At 39.5% G+C, this 21,384-nt stretch overlaps 1 protein-coding gene and 1 pseudogene across 8 annotated transcripts in view; one reads left to right on the top strand and one right to left on the bottom strand.

The window, feature by feature from the left end:
* LOC129764998 (insulin-like receptor) overlaps nt 1-21,384 on the top strand; it is a 551,253-nt gene that overhangs the window by 366,791 nt on the left and 163,078 nt on the right. For 4 of the 8 annotated variants that reach the window (XM_055764732.1, XM_055764729.1, XM_055764735.1 and 1 more), the window contains one exon: nt 1,422-2,610. In XM_055764732.1, coding sequence (XP_055620707.1) covers nt 2,097-2,610 — 514 coding nt within the window. In that variant the 5' untranslated portion in view covers nt 1,422-2,096. Of the gene's footprint in view, nt 1-574; nt 1,054-1,078; nt 1,201-1,421; nt 2,611-21,384 lie in introns of those variants that run through there. The other 4 variants (XM_055764731.1, XM_055764733.1, XM_055764734.1 and 1 more) reach the window with 4 other exon arrangements.
* Nucleotides 18,138-18,204, bottom strand: LOC129772395 (U4 spliceosomal RNA; annotated as a pseudogene).

Below are 21,384 nucleotides of genomic sequence, written 5' to 3'. Positions count from 1 at the left end.
TCTTAGAGAATTTCCGATTCCATTGGTCTGCAATGTATCAGCATTTGTTCACTGTGAAAATAGTTATTAACATTAACTTTATATCACAAAAGTGTGACCTGTTTTCTGATTTGGCACTCTTCCTGAAAGACGTAGTTCTACGTCAAAACTAGTAGATTTAAAGCAATCAAATTTGGCATCTCTGGATGAAACACTATTCGCTGTGTTTGTGTTGAAATGCCGAGCATCGGCTCTGAGCGTGTGAGTGGAGCTCGTATGCTCGCGCCTTCGCCGAAGGAGAGAGAGGCAACGTTACCAAGCGATGATAGAAAGAGAGAAGACTAGCTTGGTTACGCGATAAGCAAAGAGATCCCAAGCGCCTCTCGTATGTGTGTGCCCCTCGAGCCAGAGAGAGCTGCTTGTTTTTTTTCGTGTCATGTGTGCGCACTGTGCTCCCTCCGCTCTGTGTGTGTGTGTGTGTGTGTGTGTGTTTGTGCATTATTATTCCTGGAGACGATGGATTGCTGCTCCCTCGGCGGCGGCGGCTAGGTGGTATTGGTTCGGTTTTGGTTTCATTCTCGTTCGGTTGGTTTGTCCGTCGTCGTCGTCGTCGTCGTTTTCGTTTCATCGTCACCACCAGACAGACACGACAGAGTAGGCCTTTTTCTTGTACATCGCGGACGTAAAGTGTGTAATAACACAAACAGGGGCAGGAAAAAATTATCCCCAAAATATTATTGCATCTTTCGGGGGACTTTTGATAAACAAAATTTGGTGCGCGGAAATCGGTGCGGTGATAGTGCAGAAGCCGCCGTCTTGCGAGAGCGGATAGCAGGATAGTTTCGATGGCTGCGAAAGTACGCGTTCCGGGTGCCGGGAAGGAAGATCGAGCAAATATATGTATTGCATCGTGAAGAATCGCTTCGTGTTTGGTTTTGTTGGTGGCTTGGTGGTGTGGAAGCGATAGTTTTTTTTTTCGTTCATTTCGTTGGGAAGACTCCTCGTCGGACACAGAGTGAGGTTGTGCTGCGAGCTTCTCCGACGAAAGGAAAGTTCCTTAGTTGATTCGGGTGGGTGCGTGCGTTTGTATTTTATTTGATATATTTTCCTACGAGCCTAGGAAGCAGCGTATGTGACAACACAGAGTGAAGTAAGCGAGAGTGGCGCGGGTATCCGACGGGACGCGTCTTTTCCTCCAATTTCTGAGAGCGCAGTATTGTGGTAATTGAGCTGATTAGTTTCTATTGAACTCGCTGCTGGTTGCTTGACCCTTGGGCGAGCGCGGATACCCCCAAGGTCCACCCCACGGAACCGATTAATCTCGAACCCAGCAGTTGGTCCGACAATTTGCGTCTCATAGATCACTTATACTAAATTCACTGCTTTCATCGTTTTTTTTTGTGTGTCTCTATCCTCTGTTTTCTCTTCTCGTCCCGTTTCAGAGACGTATAAACACATTCATTCGAAGATCCCGTAGACAGTGTCCGAGCGAGCGAGCGCCGCGCAGTGTGAGAAGTTGTGGTGACCAAAAGCTAGGATGATTCACAGTGCAAATAGAGGAAACTATTTTTCTCGCCTCCCAAGGAAGTGAAGAAGGATATTGCGTATCAAACATTTTAAGCGCTGCCGCCACCGTGACTCGAGATTGGCAAGTGCGTGCGAAAGAAAGCAGCAGGAGCCCTTTGCGTGTGAGTGAAAAAGAAGGTGGAAGCGCGAGAAAAAGCGAGCGAGAGAAAGAGAGTGCGCGTACAACGAGAGTGACGGAGTTTACGGCAAGGAACAGCAGCAGCAGCAGCAGCAGCAGCAAAAGAACAGTAAGCTGGCCATTCCTCCGTACCATCCGTTGTCTAGGTGAAGGAGAAAGGTGTACTTCGGTGGTGTGGAAAGTTAGTATTTGGATATAAACGCGTAAAGTATGACGTAGTGCGACGATTTGACCGCTGGAATTTCGTGCTGGAAGAAGCAGTGGTGTGAAGTTGTGCGTTTCGTCCCGTTCCGGAAAGTGAGAGTGGTGCGTGCGACTTCAGAATTCGCTACGCAAAACGGAGAAGAGATCGCGTCGCCGGAATTAGTAATGCAAAGTGAAGTTGTGGCCGCGAGGTTATTACCGAAAACAAATGGAAGTAGCTAGAAGCCAGAAGGGAAGAAGGAGCAGTCGAAGTAGCAGTGAAATGAGCTCCGGAGCGGAAGAATCGCCGCGACTGGTTGAAGAAGCAAAAAGTAGTGAAGGCAGAACGAAACAGTGCCGCGGTGGTGAAATGGTGGAATTAGTGCAACGGCAACCGGAAGTGGTGGTAGTGTTCCCAAAAAAATTGTGGCCTTCGGCAGGGCTCGCAAACCTGCTGGTGCAGCTAGCGACCAAGCTGAAACAGAGGCACAGGACAGCGGTGATCGGTTCCGCTGCCCACCACAAGAAGAAAAGAAAAACGGATCATAGTGTTTTCGGTGAAATGTGTCATCAACAGTTGGAATCCGGAACAACGGCAGCATCGTCGTCGCTAAGACCCCGGAGGCTTGCCTGGCTGCTGATGGCAAGTGTTTTGCTGTTTAGTGTGCTAATTGCACCGGTCAGCATGGTGCAAGGAAACGAAATTAGGCCAAGCCAAGGCAGGCGAGACTACAAAAAAGGAGGTGAGCAAACTGCAAAAAGACTGGAAATGACTTCCTTTCTACGACCACCCCTCGTGTCGTGTTGTAAACATCCAATTGAAACCTACGCCGCAATGCGAGAAAAATTTGCTCATTCACATGACTTTTGCTTCGACACACAACCCCCCACCCTTCATCACAATTGCGCCAATGACGATGGAAAACCTTGTGCTGCTGCTACTACTACCGAAATACTATAGAGCAATTCCACGCCAAATCAGCCGGCCGCTGCCCTGAGCTTCTCCGATTTTTTTTAAACTTTGTACTTATGACGGACATTTCCCAAAAACACAATTTTCATTATCATATGACCAATCTAAATTACGACGGAGCTTAATTGAATTTTTTTTTGGTCTTTCTTTCAAAAAATCGTAACAAAAAATCTAGATGTTTTACTAAAATATGATGTTCGACAAAGTTGTTTGAAAATCAATGAACTATTTAGGAAAAACAACATTATATATGCACTGTTGAAAAATCTTACTCAAAAATTGAATTCAATATGAAAAAACTTTTATATGTACAGTCAACTCTCCCTAACTCGATGTTCTGTATCTCGATATTTTCCCTAACTCGATGGATTTCATGGCACCTTCGATTTTACAAGCATTCTTCTCTCCATAACACGATACCTCCCTAACTCGATGCCTCTCTTACTCGATGTGTTTTGATTCATTTTTCCATGGATTTTCACCTCCCTAACTCGATTGATTTTCGCGTACATGTTTTTGTGCGTTATTACCTCAGATTTCAATTGCCCTTGAAAGTGAAGACGGAGTGTTCGTGTCATCAAACAATTTCTTTTCAAGTATGGAAAACCACGAGAAACCCTTCAAGCGAACAATCAAAACGCTAACCATTGCGCAAGGTTTGAGCATCATCGAGCAGGTCGAAAAATATGGACGGAAGGGGTCTGAAGCTGCAAATAATTTCAGTATTGCACAAAGTGCGGTATCAACACTACTCAAACTAAAGTAAAATAGAATCGGAATGGAAAATTGTATCTAGACCAAAAGCATATAAGGTTGGTCAGAATCGAGAAGCTGGAGCGGTCAATGAATTTTTGTCTTGTCAAGCTAGACAAAATAATTTACCCCTCTTCTATTCTTCGGGATATGGCTTGAGAATTTGTCCAGAAACTGGGAAATCCTAACTTTAAAGCACAACCAACATTGACGGGAGTGATATTCCGCTGGCATAATTAATGTGTCGTGAGCGATGTCGACGGTACAATACCGTTCGATTGCTCAATGTCTTTTAATAATTAGTGCAAAAAGGACCAAAACGTGATTTGCTGTGATCTGATGCCAGATACCGATATACTAGAAAGTGTTGAAAAACCTGAGAAAAACGCTGAAGATAGTAGTTCTATTGAGATGTTAATTCGAACGTTAAATCAAACCTGAAGAATATGTCCGGAATATTGAAATCAACTGAAAATGTTCCTGTGAAACTATTCGAACATTTCTTTTTGATTGAACAGTTCCTGCGTGATCGTTACAATTCAGTTTGAGTAACATACTTAATCAATATTTTCTTTGTTTACCTAGTGCCTCGTGCAAGTCGGACTCGATTATATACAAACTCGATTATATATGATTCGATTATGTAAAATTTAGGACTCGATTGTATACAGTTTGAAAAAAAAAGTTTTTTTTTGACGTGGGACTACGTCTAACCGGAATATATGGAGGGTAAAATGAAAACCTAAACACAGAACATGCAGGAAAAAATGAAAGATTTCGAATGCTTATAGCTCGAACATTTCGTACTGGATAGGAGAGATGTTTGCATCACTTGATAGGGAATATTTCTACGCATCTATCGCAACTAACAAAATGTTGTTTTTCATTAGATAAACAATTGAATAACTGTAAAATATTAAGCGTTATCTAAACGCCCTAACTGCATCGTTTTGATTGGCCCGATTTACGGTTTCCTTAACACAGCCATCAAAACCAAGCAGCCTTGGGGAAATCGGCATTGCAAATACATGAAAGTAGGGGGACTTTTGTTCTCATCGAAAAATGTTCCCTAACACAGACTTTAAAACCAAGCAGCGAAATCGGCATTGCAAACACACGAAAGAGCCTAGAGGCGAGTGAACTGAAAAGTTTAAACCCTCTTAAAGCCAAAAAGAAGAAAAAGAACACATGAAAGTAGAGGGAGCTTTTGTTCCCACCGAAATGTGTTCCCTAATAGAGATTTCTAAACCAAGGTGCCTGGAGAAATCGGTATTTCAAATTCATGCAAGTCGGGGGTATTTTTGTTCCGACTGGAATGTGTTTCCCTAACACAGACTTCAAATCCATGAAGCGTGGGGGAATCGGCATTGCGAATTCATACAAATCGGGGGTATTTTTGTTCCGATTGAAATGTGTTTCCCTAACACAGACTTCCAAACCGAGGTTTCTGGGGAAATGGGCTCTGCAAATAAATGCAAACTGCGAGTACTTTTGTCCTCGCTTGCCTTTGTGCAGAGTGGAATATGTCTGTCCTAACATGATCTTCTAAACTTAGGAACCTGGGAAAATCGTGCAGCCACTAGAAGCGACTGAACTTCCCAGTTTCAAGCAAATTCGAGATTCGAGAAGTATGTACACTTTTGGGATGTAAACTTCAGAGGGAAATGTAAAATAAAATAATCGTTTGATAATTGTGTTTTTGTCTTTATTGGAAAGATTTTCAGCCTTAGGCTGGTTCATCAAACGTTTGATAATTCTTCCGTACATATATTTTGTTCTAGTCATCATACCAAACGTAAAAGGTCCGTCATTAAATTTACTTGTAACGAAGAACAATCAATCACAATAAATGAATTGACTTTACACGGCATTTGTTCATTTTTTTCACTCACAGAGCAAATATATTGAACTCAATTGAATTTGGAAACTGTTTCATTCAATCAAGAATTTAATCAATACAAACGAATGATTGCTAAGCTAAGGTAGTTCCACGTGAACCTTGCGGTTATATCATAGATATAACCCACTCATTTTTTATAATTCAAATATGAATAATTTCAAGAAAAAAATTAACCTTTCAGCATTAAGGTGAAATTTAAGTGGCTTTTACAAGTACAGTGGATTAAAAATCGCGATTTTTGAAGATTTTGATTGAATCTTCATCAGGAATTGTTTATATCGATATTGCAGCGAAATTAAGAGAGATAGAAGTTGGGCGTCAAAGAACAAATTGTAGAAAGGTTAGAGAGCTTTAATTTAATTGATAGAAACAATCAAGTTTAGTATGAATTTTTAGGATAAAATTAATAATTACAAATAAAAAAAAAACTTTTAAATTTTCCACTTCAAAAATGTTATTTTAATCCACTAATTTAGATGTTCCATGAAAGCAACAAAATCGGATTACGTAGCATACTTTTCAATGTAGAGTCAGTTTGAGCCAACAGAATCCGAAACAAAGAAAAAGTTCTATAAGTCTGTCATCGTTGAAATTCTAACATATGCGTAGAAGGATTTTTTTCGTGAAATATAACCGTCTATCACCTCCTGAAAGATTCTGGAAAAAATATTTTTTTATATGAGAAAGGTGTTTTTTCACTTTAAGGGAATGAATCAAAAATTCAAATTAATACCATAATTGGGACACTTACCCTAATATATGACAATTTAAGACATAAAAAAAATTAGGAAAAAATGTTCTGTATCTCGACACCTCCCTAACTCGATGGTCCCTTTGGATATCGAATTAGGGAGAGTGGACTGTATTTCAAAACACCTCCCCTTCGATATTTTTTTTTGTATATTTTTATTGGAAACCCCTTTCAATTTAAGAAAGTTTGACGTACCGTGGTGCTGTGGTAAATTCACCAAAATGGAGATATGAATTTTTGAAAATATAAAAAACTAGCTGACCCGGCGAACTTCGTCCCGCCCAAAATTTTTTTTTTGTTATCACATTCACATTTTCTTACTAGACGCACGTTCGTTGGTCCAATCGCAGAACTGTTCATTGATTGATCTTCTAATCTACCCTTAAAAATTACCTTTTACTATAAAATTCCTAGTACTTCTATCAAAACTCGTCTGCTCTTATCAACACATTCGGCGATCCATTTTAATTTATATAGAGAGAAGAAGCTATAGGAGTGAGTTTTATCACATTAAAATCCTTTTCCACTTTCGAACAAAGATTGATTTTGTTAGCGCAAACATCAAATGGACTAACAACGCTTATCACTATGAAATTGTAGAACATATGGGAATTAAATTTTCGCAAATTTTCCCATTTTCTTCAGAGTCTTCCGGAGATTTTCAATTGTTATGTTTGGTTGGAATATGTTTGTTTGAAACATGTGTATTATTTTTATGGGACCACTTCTCCATTCCAGAGGTGGGAGGGGTGTTATACCATCATAGAAACATTTCGCGTACTCAAATACCCTCGCATCCCAAATTTGGTTCCATTTCCTTGATTAGTTCTCGAGTTATGCAGAAGTTTGTATTTCATTTGTATTTGTCGAGTGTTGAACCACCATAGAATCGTTTATCCATCCCTAAAACCTCTATATGCCAAGTTTGATTCCAATTACTTGTTTAGTTGTAGAGTTATGCAGAAAGTTATGCTTCATTTGTATGGCATAGCCATAGAAACATTTCTCGCACCCAAAAATTCTCGTATCCCAAATTTGGCTCCATTTGCTTAGTTAGTTCTCGAATTATGCAGAAATTTATGTTTCATTTGTCTTGGGGGAGGGGTCTGGAACTATCATAAGAACCTTCCCCGACCCCAAAAATCCTTAGAAAGCAATTTTCATGTCGATCGGTTCAGTAGTTTCCTAGTCCATAAGAATCAGACAGACAGACAGACAGAAATCCATTTTTATATGTATGTATAGATTTCAATACTTTGTAAAATCGTAACAATTTAAGAAACGATTCACATCAAGAGCCCGACGTCTATTGTTCGTGCTCTGTTAGCAATAAATCGAAGCGGTTTTTTTCCTTTTTCTAAAGTGGTTTTTAGTTGGTTTTTTTCTGCTTTCGTCGCAAGTGAAGTGCACCAAGATCAACAGGAAGCGCCTCTCTGGGAAGCCCGGATCGGTGGCCTGTTCATTCGTTCCACTGAACGCCGTCAACAAAACAGAGAAATACAACAAAAGATTTTGCCGTCGCGCTCTAGTGTTTACCTTTTAGCGCGCGGCTTTGTATCGCTCTCTGAATAGGGGTGTTCAAGGTTGTTCGGACACTTAAAATTAATATTTTTTTTTTGAAGAATTTTTTTTTGGAAAGTAATTTTAGTTTTGAAATTTTTTTTTAGTTTACGTTAATTTTAAGTCTAAGTTAGTTTTAAGTTGAGTTTCTGCGCGCGCGTGTGTGTGTGTGTGTGCGTGTGTGTGAGAAAGTTTTTTTTTTGTTTTTCATAGACGGTTGCGCACCGTTTGCGCAACCGTTATGGCGTCTGCTGATGCTATTGTTGCGCGGACGCGCTATTACCAACAGTCCTAAAAGGCACCATGGGTTGTTTTCTTTCGGCCCAAGGAGAAATCGTTGAGAACTCTTGACATTTCAAGAGATTTGCTGCGTAAGTATCCGGATGTCTTGATACATAAAGAGAGACCGGACAAACTGCGTGTAGAAGCACCGACTTTTGATGTGGCGAACAAGATTGTTGACCACGAGATTTTCAACAGGGAGTACCACATTTACATCCCTTCTTGAGATGTGGAGATAGAAGGCGTAGTCTCCGATGCGAGTCTGAGTGTTGAAGAATTGAAAAAAGCATCGGGTTGTTTTAAAAACTCCCTAATTGGTGAGCTTGTGAAGATTCTGGATGTTAGGCAACTACATGCAGCATCTTTGGAAGACAACCAAAAAGTCTATAAGCCTTCACACTCGTTTCGGGTGACTTTCGCTGGTTGTGTTCTCCCGAACTATGTGAAAGTAGATAGTGTTTTTTTTCCGGTGCGCTTGTTTGTACCGCGGGTCTATAATTGCACCATGTGTAAAAATTTGGGACATTCTTCCAGCCATTGCGGTAAATGTGGTGAAAAACACAGTGAGGATTCTTGTACACAAACAGTTGAAAAATGTATCCACTGTGGCGAGAATCCTCACGCATTACAGGAGTGCCCAAGGTACAAACAGCACTCCGAAAAATTGAAGCGTTCTATCACAGGACGCTCCAAGCGGACTTATGCAGAAATGCTCAAGGCCGCATCAGCCGCTCATGATGAAAACCAATTTTCGGTTTTGTCAACTCAAGAATTGGACTCTAATTCTGATGAGGATTACACTACGGTTGCACCAGAATCTTCGACAAAGGATGATTCTCAAAAAATAAAACCAATGATGCACCGTAAGAAAACTAAAATGATCCTCAGATGATTGTCTAATTCCAAGGATAATGGTAAAAAAACTAATCCGAAGACTCCTTCTCAGCTAATTCCTGGTTGCAGTAAGGATTATACGCCGTTACCCAGAAGAGAGAAACAAAAACGCTGCCCCTCGATCTTCTCATAGAAAATTCGCGTCCAATCGAGGATTGATAGCTTTTTCGGACATTGTGGACTTTATATTAAACACCCTCAATATTCAAGACCCCCTAAGAAGCCTTATTTCTGCCTTGCTTCCATCTCTGAAGTCTTATATTAAGCAATTGACTGTTTCATGGCCCCTCCTTGCATCAATCATATCTTTCGATGGATAATTCCCCTAGCGTAGTAGAAGATATGATCAATGTGCTACAATGGAACTGCCGTAGTCTAGTGCCTAAACTAGACTCGTTCAAATTTTTACTTCAAAATTATGACTGTGATATATTCGCCCTTTCTGAAACATGGCTTTCTTCTGATACAGAACTCAACTTCCACGATTTTAACATTATTCGCCTGGATAGAAATGATTCTTATGGAGGAGTACTTCTGGGGATCAAAAAGTGCTACTCTTTCTATAAAATTCCTCTCCCAGCTCTATCAGACATCGAAATTGTCGCGTGTCAAATAACGGCAAAGAATAAAGAACTTTGCATAGCTTCAGTATACGTTCCTCCAAATACTAACATTAGCCGTAGTCAACTTTGGAATCTAGTCTCGATTCTCTCATCCCCAGTTCTAATACTGGGTGACATGAACTCCCATGGTACTGGGTGGGGTGATCCTTATGATGACGCTAGAGCGGCTATTTTTTACGATCTATGTGACGATTTCAATTTAACTATCTTGAACACTGGTGAAGCGACACGAATTCCAAAACCTCCGGCTCGAGAAAGTCGACTCGACCTATCTTTTTGCTCAAGCTCGCTATCATTAGATTGTCAGTGGAAGGTCATCAATGATCCCCATGGTAGCGATCACTTGCCAATCAATATATCAATCAAGTGTAGCCCGCAATCCACTGAACCATCTCGAGTTCCATTTGATCAAACAAGGAACATCGACTGGCAAAAATTTGCAACGGCGGTAACAATCGGTGTCGAATCAATAGATATACTTCCACCATTGGAAGAATATCGATTTTTCGTAGATTTGATGTATAAAAGCTCACTGGAAGCACAAAAAAGAAAAGTTCCAAGTGCTCCGTTTAAAAGAAAACCAGCCACTCCTGGCTGGGACGACGAATGCACAAAATTGTATTTGAAAAAATCTGATGCTTTCAAAGCTTTTCGTAGACATGGAACATCCACACACTTCGAGGAATATTCGAAGCTTGAAATACAGCTGAAACAATTAATTAAAGCAAAAAAACGCGGTTACTGGCGCAATTTCATTGAAGGTCTTTCACGTGAAACCTCAATACGCACCTTGTGGAGGGTACCTCGCAACATGCGTAACCGCTCATCTACCAACGAGAGTGAAGAATACTCCAACCGATGGATATTCGATTTCGCTATAAAGGTCTGTCCAGACTCAGTTCCAGCCCAACATATTCTTCGAGAAACGTCTCCAAGCGGTGGACCTCTGGACAGACCATTCTCAATGCTGGAATTTTCTATGGCTCTTCTTTCATCGAACAACTCTTCACCCGGAAGCGATATGATTAAATTCGTTCTTCTAAAAATTCTTCCCGATATCGCGAAAAGACGCTTGCTAGACTTATTCAATACCCTACTAGAAAACAATATTGTGCCACCCGAATGGAGACAGGTCAAAGTGATAGCAATTCAAAAGCCTGGCAAACCAGCGTCTGACCATAACTCATACCGTCCGATTGCTATGCTCTCGTGCATTAGAAAATTGCTGGAGAAAATGATCCTTCGAAGACTCGATCAATGGATCGAGACAAATAATTTGCTATCAAGTACACAATTTGGGTTTCGTAAGAGCAAAGGAACAAACGATTGTCCAGCGTTGCTTTCTACGGATATTCAACTGGCCTTTGCGCACAAGGAGCAACTGGCTTCAGTATTCTTGGATATTAAGGGAGCTTTTGATTCGGTTTCCATAGAAATTCTGTCAGACAATCTGGACAGATGTGGACTTCCTGGAATTTTGAATAACTTCTTGTACAATTTGTTGTCAGAAAAGCGAATGAACTTTACCCTTGGACAACTGACAACTTCCAGAAATAGTTATATGGGTCTACCCCAAGGCTCATGTCTCAGCCCCCTTTATAATTTTTATGTGAAAGATATTGACAGTTGTTTGGCAGAACAATGCACGCTTAGACAGCTTGCAGATGATGGTGTGGTTTCCGTCAGAGGTCTCCATGCCGAAAATTTGCAAAGACCATTGCAAAATTCTCTAGGTAACTTGTCTTCCTGGGCAAGGAACTTAGGGATCGAATTCTCGCCGCAGAAAACAGAACTGGTAGTGTTTACTCGAAAGCGGTTCCCAGCCCAACTGCAACTCAAGCTTTTGGGCAGAAGCATTACCCAATCATTGACCTTCAAGTACCTTGGTGTCTGGTTTGATTCAAAATGCACTTGGAATACCCAAATTACATATTTGAAGCAAAAATGTCAAAAAAGAGTCAACTTTCTCCGCTCGATTTGCGGCACGTGGTGGGGAGCTCATCCGGGAGATCTCATAACGCTTTATAAAACAACTATTCTATCTATTCTGGAGTATGGCTCTTTCTGCTTTCTCTCAGCAGCTAAAAGTCACCTTCTAAAATTGGAACGAATTCAATATCATTGTCTGCGTATAGCTCTCGGCTGTATGCACTCAACGCATAACATGAGTCTCGAGGTTCTGGCAGGAGTAACTCCTCTACAGAACCGATTCTGGGAACTTTCTCTCAGAATACTGGTGAAATGCGGAGTCACGAACACACTTGTGATTGAAAACTTTGAAAAAATTCTTCATCTAAATATACAATCTCGGTTTATGAGAATTTATCATCACTATATTTCATCAGATATTTGTCTTCCATCGTTTACTCCAGACCGTGCTCACTTCACCATCAGCAGTTCCTCAATTGAATACGATCTGTCGATGAAACAAGCAATACTTGGGATTTCAGATCAGCTTCGACCAACTTTCATTCCCCGTATTTTTAACCGAAAGTACCAAAAAGTCAATTGCATGAAAAGATACTTCACTGATGGGTCTCGCCTCAATGGATCCACTGGCTTCGGTGTTTTCAATGAAAATTCAAGCGCCTTCCGTAAACTGCAGGAACCTTGTTCCGTTTATGTTGCTGAGCTGGCAGCAATCGACTTCGCATTGGGGATGATCTCCAACAAGCCTGCAGACCATTACTTCATTTTCTCGGATAGTCTCAGTTCGCTTGAGGCTCTCCAGTCGATGAGAACTAGTAGGCACCCATCTTATTTCCTCACAAAAGTGAGGCAGCAGATGAGTGCACTGATCGAAAGATCTTATAAGTTAACCTTTGTTTGGGTCCCCTCTCATTGCTCAATTCCTGGCAATGAGAAGGCGGACACTCTCGCAAAGGTGGGTGCCCAGGAAGGCGAATTGTTTGATAGACAGATTTCATACGATGAATTTTTCCAATTACTGCGTCAAAGTTCCCTCTTGAGTTGGCAAACTGATTGGAACACTGGAAGTCTTGGGCGGTGGTTATATTCAATTATTCCAAATGTTTCTTCGAGAGCGTGGTTCAAAGGTTTGGACGTAAGTCGTGACTTCATTCGTGTAATGAGTAGACTTATGTCCAACCACTACTCGCTAGATGTGCATCTCCACAGAAAAAATCTTGTTCAAAGCAACGTCTGTCGGTGTGGAAACGGTTACGATGACATCGATCACGCAGTTTGGCAATGTACGGATAATTACGCAGCCAGAGAGTACCTTTTGAATGGCCTTAGGGCCCAAAGAAGACAACCCTATGTTCCTGTTAGAGGCGTGTTGGGAACTCGCGACATCTGCTATATGCAGTTGATCTATATGTTTGTGAAACGGACTAGCATAAGAATTTAATGCTTTTGTGTGTTTTTTTTTCTTTTTCGTTATTAGTTTGTTTGTCTTGTCCCCTCATCTCACCGTCGTCCACCCTCGACAGATAGTCGAACACCAGATGCTATCCCTGGTCCTTATGCACAATGCCACAGTGCGTGCGGCAACTCTCGGTTAAGACAACGATAACTCATATCCATATCCCTAACCTGATCCATCCCATAAAAATTGTTGCCCCTCTAAGCTCGAGTAAACCGCGAGTAATCGGTCGAAACCTACTAAACATAGATGATGATGATGATGATGTTGAATTAAAGAGGCTTTAAACTTTTCAGTTCATTCGCCTCTAAACAAACATAGATTTAAGTGGAAATTCTGTAAAAACAAATCATGAATTAGTGGCTCCGCAAAGCTCATGCGATTGAGCCTTACAAATAAATGAATTGGAAAAAAAATGAAATCTACATTCGATTCAACATGAATTAAAGTTCCGAATTTAAATTTTATTTGCTAGAGTTTATTTACAGGCTATTTCCGTTAGGATAGGGGTTGAGATTTTTTTTGCTCGATAGTTATTTTCATGACATATTATTCTCTTCAATACAAAAAAATGTTATGGAGTGCCGAAATCGATTGACGCAAAAATTTCAACAATCCATCATGAAATGACTGAACAATAAGCGTTTGAAATTGGACAATTTATACGATGTGCTCGTTTTTCGATTTTCAATTTGTACCCCAATATGTTCCCGAAAGACGTAATCCTACGTCAAAAAACCGTTTCGAATATATAACGTTTCCATTATATCACGCGAAATTTTTTTGAGCGTGATATAATCGAGACGTTACTGGAGTTCATCGATTTTCCAACAACTTTGTCGAACATAATATTTCAATCAGATATCTGGATTTTGAGTTACGATTTTTTCAAAGAAAGACCAATGATTTTTATTACGCCCTTTTCAAAAATCGGTCGTAATTTAAATTGTTCATATGGCAATGAAAATTGTGTTTTTGGGAAGCTTCCACCATAAGTACCAAGTTTAAATAAAAAGTCGGAGAAGGTCGGGTCTAAATTTGCTGGTTTTTTGTTGATTTGGCGTAGAATTGCTCTATACCGTATCGTTACGCGCAGTGTCTTTTTGTGTCCCCACGGCAGCAACAGAAGCAGCAGCAGGAGCAAGAGCAAGAATGATGAACTGCCAAAAACGAACCCATTCGTCATTCATTGGCAGCGGTGGCGGGTCTTTTTTTCTTACACCTCCGCATCAAACTCAGGGTTCGTGTCCGCGGGGTGAGGTGTGAGAGGCTGGGACGGATGTTTGTCTCCATATATCATTCACAAAAAAAAACCGCTGGCACGCCGGCGACGCCGCGGTTACGCAAAACAAACGAGAATTTTTTTCCTACGCTTCCTCGAATAAAAAGAGAGTTTTCCCGCTGAATGATGTGTAGCTTCTTCAGAAGCCTTGAATAGCATATAGCTAATTCGCGTTGACGGCGTGAAAATTTTACTTTCTTATATTGGATGTGTATTCTATGTAATAGAGTAACACTTTTTATGACAGTGATGGCAGAATCCTAAAGGAAAATATGTCTGATAACGATTTTGACGTGGGACTACGTCTAACCGGAGTATATGGGGGGTAAAATGCAAAGTTAAACACAGAACATGAAGGAAAAAATGAAAGATTCCGAATGCTCATAACTCGAACATTTCTGAATACATCGGAAAGATGTTTCCATCAATTGATAGGGAATATTTCTACGCGTTAATTTTCTAAGCAATTAATAAAATGTTATTTTACATTACATAAAAAATTAAATAACGGTAAAATGTAAGCGTTATCTAAACGCCCTAACTGCCTCATTTTGTTTGGCCCGATTTACAGTTTCCCTAACACAGCAATCAAAACCAAGGAGCGTTGGAGAGATCGGCATTACCAATACATAAAAGTATGGGGATTTTTGTTCTCACCAAAATGTGTTCCCTAACACAGACTTCAAAACCAAGAAGCGATGGAGAGATCGGCATTGCCAATACATGCAAGTCGGGGGTATTTTTGTTCCAACTGAAATGTGTTTCCCCAACACAGACTTCAGAACCAAGGTGTCTGGGGAAATTGGCATTGCAAATTCATGCAGGTCGGGGGTATTTTTGTTCCGACTGAAATGTGTTTACCTAATACAGACTTCTAAACCAAGGTGCCTAGGGGAAATCGGCATTGCAAATAAATGCAAACAGCGAGTACTTTTGTACTCGCTTGCCTTTGTGCAAACTAGTATATGTTTTTCTAACACGGTCCTGCACTCCAGAATGTGTTTTCCTAGCCCGGGCTACAAAAGCGGGTACGAACATAACGCTTCGGTTCAATTATTTAAGACTGCATTGGGAAATATGCCTGCATATGTTTTACTCACAGAATTTCTACGCATACCATTTGATGATTAGGCAATATGTTGATAACCATTCGCTGCAATAATGCCTATTAATTCAACAATATGCGTTGGACGTGAATGTCATAATCGAAACTGAGTGTCTGAAGTTCATCAAATCAAGCAATTTCGCGGTTCGAGAAGTACGTATACTTAAGAGATATGATATTTTGAAAGTTTTACTAGTTTAAAAAAATCTGGAAACGTAAGAAAAAACGTTTTAAATCGCATTTTGTTTTTCAAACGGCCGCCATTTTGTCAAAAAACATGTTTTTGACTTGTCCGAGGTTCATGCGATAGCGGCATGTTTACTGATTCAGAATCTGTTCGTTTTTGTTTTGTTTCAAATAACCAGAAGTGCTGGAATCGTGTACGCCATGGCAAAAATTTTTTTTTAACCCTCTCACTTCATCAGCTCTTAACTATTCTAGTTATGAATATTTTTTCTCCGTTCAATTTTCAGGGTGTCGACTACCTTGAAAATCCTTGAAAATCAGGGAATATCAGGGAATTCGAACAATGTCAGGGAAAATCAGGGAATATCAGGGAATTTCGTAACCTATCTGGAAAAATTAAATTTTGATTATTTCAGAAATTAGAAAATTTTGATGCCACCAAAAGCTGAGGTCTAGGGCGTGATAAAATGAACTTTATGATGATGTTTGGCTTTGTCCTGTTTTCTAAATCTAAGCTTTCTCGTTGGTTTCGACGAGTCTTTGAACATGACTACAAAGAGTCTGCAGATGGATCTGAATGTCAGATATTGGGATGAAGAAGAGATGAAGGTGGTAAATCGTCGCATGACGTCAATGTTCTTGGGACGTTACCAAACATCAGAGATCAACTTGCAGCTTTTAAAGAATGTCTGGGAATTATATATTTGAACAAACTTCTTCTTGTGTCGATAAACGGTACCAACGTGAAATGGTCATATTACGTGGGCTGCCACTGGACTTTCAATATGGAGAAGAAAACTCTTGAATTTGGGTACCTTCGGATTGCATATTTTACACGGTTCATCAATAGATTGATGGATACAAAAAAGCCGCTAAAATTTAACGACAGGCACATCTTGAAACTTCGTCTGGGATGTCGAACACTGGTTTTAAAGCATCCAATGCATCCTTGATCTTGCCGTCATTGTTTCTGATAGAAAAAAAAACTGGTGGAAAACAGTTCGAGAAACTTTTGAGTATTAACCCTATTGATCTTTTTGATATTTGACAGATATTGAAAGTATCAGTGGGGCTCCAGCAGACTTAGTACTGAAACAATATTGATAGCAACAAAACAACAAGTTTGCTCACTATGATCCGAAAAATGAACGACTGGAGCATTTTTGTGGAAACCCCATCGGTTGAGCTAGTTAATTCAACGTGTCCGAAATTCGCATTCTATTTATCTAGAAGACAAGAAAGAAGCTTCTGCGTTAAATGAGTTAATTAATGAGTAAGTTAATGAAACGGCTACGAGAAGCAGAAGCGAAATTTTTGGAGGTGAAACAAAGAAAACTTTGGGAAACACACAGAGGGGAGCCGAAAGATTGCCAGAAACAGCATTTCGTTGAAATCGTAACCTTATCGTGAAATTGATCCGAATCAAATTGATATTACTCATTCTATGCTAGTGTTTTAGATCCCTTCAAGATAACTTTGAACTGCATTAGCTGAATAAAATTTCATTGTTTAAGCTGACTAAATATTTTAGGAACTACAGCTAAAGTACTAGTAGAGACCTTGATTACTAGTCTATATCTGGAATTTTACTGAAAAATTACTGGAAAATCAGGGAATGTCAGGGAATTTTTTTTCGGGTTTTGAGTCGACACCCTGATTTTTGTTTTATTGTTAAAAGATAGATGACCACATAGTGATATAATGGATTAGGGGCTGTCCACATACCACGTGGACAGAAAAAGCACTATTTTAGACAACCCCCTCCCCCTCTGTGGACAAACGTGGACATTTCCTATACCCCTCCCCCCATTGTCCATGCGCAGCCGTACCAGGTTAGTCGAAATCATCGAAGAAAAGCTGAAGCGAAACAATACCTCAGTGGTATAAAAAATCGATATGGATATCATGCTGTTCAAAACACTAAAATGGTGTGTGGTATTATGTAGTTTTAATTTGATCAACACCTAAATTGCTCAAACTAATAGACGTCAGTGCCTTATACAGGTCGGACTCGATTATATACAAATTCGATTATATGTGATTCGATTATATACAGTTTGAAATATTTTTTTTTTACATTTCAAATATGACTTATTTCAAGGAAAAATGTAACCTTTCAACGTTAAAGTGAAATTTAAGTGGTGAGGTAAAAACGTGATTTTTTTAAAGCTTTGCTTGAGTTTTCACCAGCGAAATTAAGAAAGATAGAAGTTGGGTGTGAAAGAACAAATCGTAGAGCGAATAGAGAGCTTTAATTTGATTGATAGAGACAGTCAAGTATAATATGAATTTTTAGGATAAAATTAATAATAACACATTGAAAATTCCTAACATGCAAGTTTACACTTCCAAATGGATTTAATCCACTAATTTTGATATTCCACACTTATATCCTGTACTAAATTTTCTCACCTTTCAAATGGAAGCAACAGAATCGTCTTCCGTAGCGTACTTTTGAATGTAGAGCTAGTTCGAGGCAACAGAGTCCGAAACAAAAAACTATAGATGGGTTATACCTATGATATAACCGCAAGGTTGACGTAGGACTGCCGTTGGCTTAGTAATCAATTGTATTGCTTCAATTAGCAATAATCCCACCTCGGATGTTCCTCATTGGGAACGATATCGCCGCTGCGCAGAGCTATCTTTTGTGTGTTTTGATCAAATCATTCACTAAACTAGTGATAAATGAAACTATTGACGAATTCAATTGCAAACAAATCCCAATTTAAGCAATTTAATGCATTATGATAGTAGTTACCGCAGCAAATAGTTATCACCATTTTGCCTAATCATCAAACGGTATGCGTAGAAGTTCAGTTCCTCAGAAGTTCAGAAGTTCTTCCAATGCAGTCTTAGTCGAGCCAAAGTGTTGCATTTGTACCCGCTTTTGTAGACCGTGTTAGCAAAACGAATTCCGGAATGTAAAAATGCATGGGGGTATAACATTTTTGCCGACTTGAATTTATCTGCAATGCGATCAGGCTCCCAAATTCCTGGTTTCAGAATCTGTATTGGGAAACAAATTCCGGTTTGCAAAAATGCAAGCGAGTACAAAAGTTCCCGTAGCTTGCATCTCTTTTTCAATGCCAATTTCCCCAGGCTCCATATTTTTCAAATCTGTGTCATTCCAATTTGCAAAAACGCAAACGAATACAAAAGTACCCGCTGCTTGCATCTGATTTGCTATGCCAATTTCCTCCAGCTCCATGATTTTGAAGTCTGTGTTAGGGAAATATTCCGATTTGCCGAAACGCAAGCGAGTACAAAAGTACCCGCAGCTTGCATCTTGTCGATTTCCTCAGGCTCCATGGATTTGAAATCTGTGTTAGGGAAACATCCATCCATTTCAGCGATTGTACCACCATCATAACTGAGTGGAACTCCGAGCGGCCCTCGCTTATATACCGATTGATGTGATTTCAATAGCCTGTTTTGAAAGCAATTTTAAGGCTATTGAAACAAGTTTTCGGATCAAAAAGTAACAAGCATACAACGCGTAGACATTTTATTTTTCGAATGAAATGTTTATCATACCATTTCGTTGAGTTGTTTAGGAGCTATTAACACTCAAAATCTCGTTCTCCGGCGTAACGCTTTCGTTTTCGAAGCTTAGAACTTACATCCCAGTATAGAAATGAAAGACGTAGTCCTACGTCAAAAAAAGTTCTATAACTCTGTCATTGTTGGAATTCGAACATATGCGTAGAAGGATTTTTTTCATTAAATCCTGAGAGATTCTGGATAAATTTATTTCTTTCATGTGAGAAAGGTGTTTTCTGACTTTAAGGGGATGAATCAAAAATTGTATTCTTCTTTTTTTGTTTTTAACCAGTTCATTTATTTGTAAGGCTCAATCGCATAAGCTTTGCGGAGCCGCTAATTCAAGGTTTGTTTATACAAAGTTTCAACTAATTTCTATGTTTAGTAGGATTCGACCGAATACTCGCGGTTTACTCGAGGTTAAAAGGGCAACATTTTTGTGGGACGGGTCAGGTTGGGGATATGGATATGAGGTATCGTTGTCTCAACCGAGGGTTGCCGCACGCACTGTAGCTTAGTGCATAATGGTATTCTTCTTTTATATTCCAATAACGAAAAGTATATGCATAAAAAACGAATAAAAAATTGTTTTTTGACTCGATTACATACAGGATTCACAAAACTTGAAAATTCCATCATCGCAGAACTTCTTTGTTTTTTTTTCGTCAAAAGACTGCGCAACGTGCTTTTTATGATATCCAATGAATCGAAATACTTGTCCCTTAATTATCTTTTCCACCGGCCCGAACAAATGATAATCTGAAGATGCAATATCTGAAACAAAGAAAGACTTTCTCCTGGTGGAGACAGGCTTCGAGGATAGCTAGCGGAGGTCATTTGGTTAGCTCAAGGATTTTTTTTTGTCACTCAATATTGTTATGAATGCTTAGATTTTGCATTACCAGCCACGATTTGCTTTAAAACTGTGAGTTTGGAAATACGAGATGACGGAAATACGATCCACTAAATGTTTTCTGCTGAAATATTTTTATTTCGTGTTTACACCTCATTTTTAGTCCATTAACGCGTTCTCCGCGATTTCGTTATTCGCGGTGACCTTGCCAGACCCTCACGGATAATCGGGGTTCTACTGTATTTGCAATGAAGCTGCTAATTCATGTGTCGTGTAGTGAGGATTATTCTTGATCAGCGTCTCGATTTGATTATCATTAGCAGGGCCTTACAGTTTCACAATAGTGCTATTCTCTCTTCACGCTCAATCGAGAGAACATCACTTCAGCTTCGCACAGTCTCGTTTCATTTTACGTTCATTTCCTTCATCCATCATATTGGAGCGAAATTATCAAAAATAAAAGGTTCTTATATCGAATGAAAATGTCTTATTTCAAATGGAAATTTCATTGGAGCTCGAATCGTATTCACTAAAAGTAATGAAAATGATAGAATATGCAGTATGCCAGCAGGCGTAATCTTTTATCGGATCTGGTTGTAAGACTAATATACCCTCACATGCCCCTTTTAATTCCACTAATCTAAAATCTAATTTTGAGGAATGAAATCGAATGATACTTTCAATTGAGAGCAATGCTCATTCTTTTACATATGAAACTGAAAGTGACACATAGCCCATTCAAAGGATAATAAATATGACAGTTTCAATCGTTGTGTAAAAGCGTTTGCTTCAAAGGAAACGACAGCAAAACGAAAACGAAATAGAAGCTTCGATGTTTCAGTATGCGTAGTGAATACACACAATCGAAATTGAAATTGGCTGAAGAGAAAGGAAGAAGTAAAAAATCATTTTCATCTTTTAGTTTCGAAATTCTCGAGCCCTGATCATTAGTGACGGCATGAACCTTACTGAGCAACGCAATAGAAGCGTAATCCAGAACGAAGTAGATCATCACTGCTAACAACACTTCTCGAGAGATATATTGCGTGTGTCTATAAAAGAATTTGTTGTTTGTATTCCATTTTCTCGAAGCCTTGGAAGCCTTTTGAAAGCGAAATGGTTTTTTCATCAAGAGTGGAAGTTGAACCGAAAACGCCATCTAGGAAAACAATGTCTTGTATTATCAATATTACAACATTCTAACATGCTTTTACGGTGTCTTCATCCTATCATTTCGTGGTTATCCTCTTAAACTAATGGAAATAAATCGGTCGCTCTCGGTTGATGTACGTTACTATCAGAATACACATTTTAACAAAGAAGTTCAACGATATGAAAAAATATGGATTTTCGAAAGGGAAGCACTATCAGACAGCTCAACCTTGATAAATACCGATAAATTTCTCGGAAATGCAGAATTAATTTTA

This window comes from Toxorhynchites rutilus, chromosome 2 (genome assembly GCF_029784135.1).
Source record: "Toxorhynchites rutilus septentrionalis strain SRP chromosome 2, ASM2978413v1, whole genome shotgun sequence".
In the NCBI taxonomy this organism is placed as follows: domain Eukaryota; kingdom Metazoa; phylum Arthropoda; class Insecta; order Diptera; family Culicidae; genus Toxorhynchites; species Toxorhynchites rutilus.
This window is presented reverse-complemented; position numbering and strand designations above follow the sequence as displayed.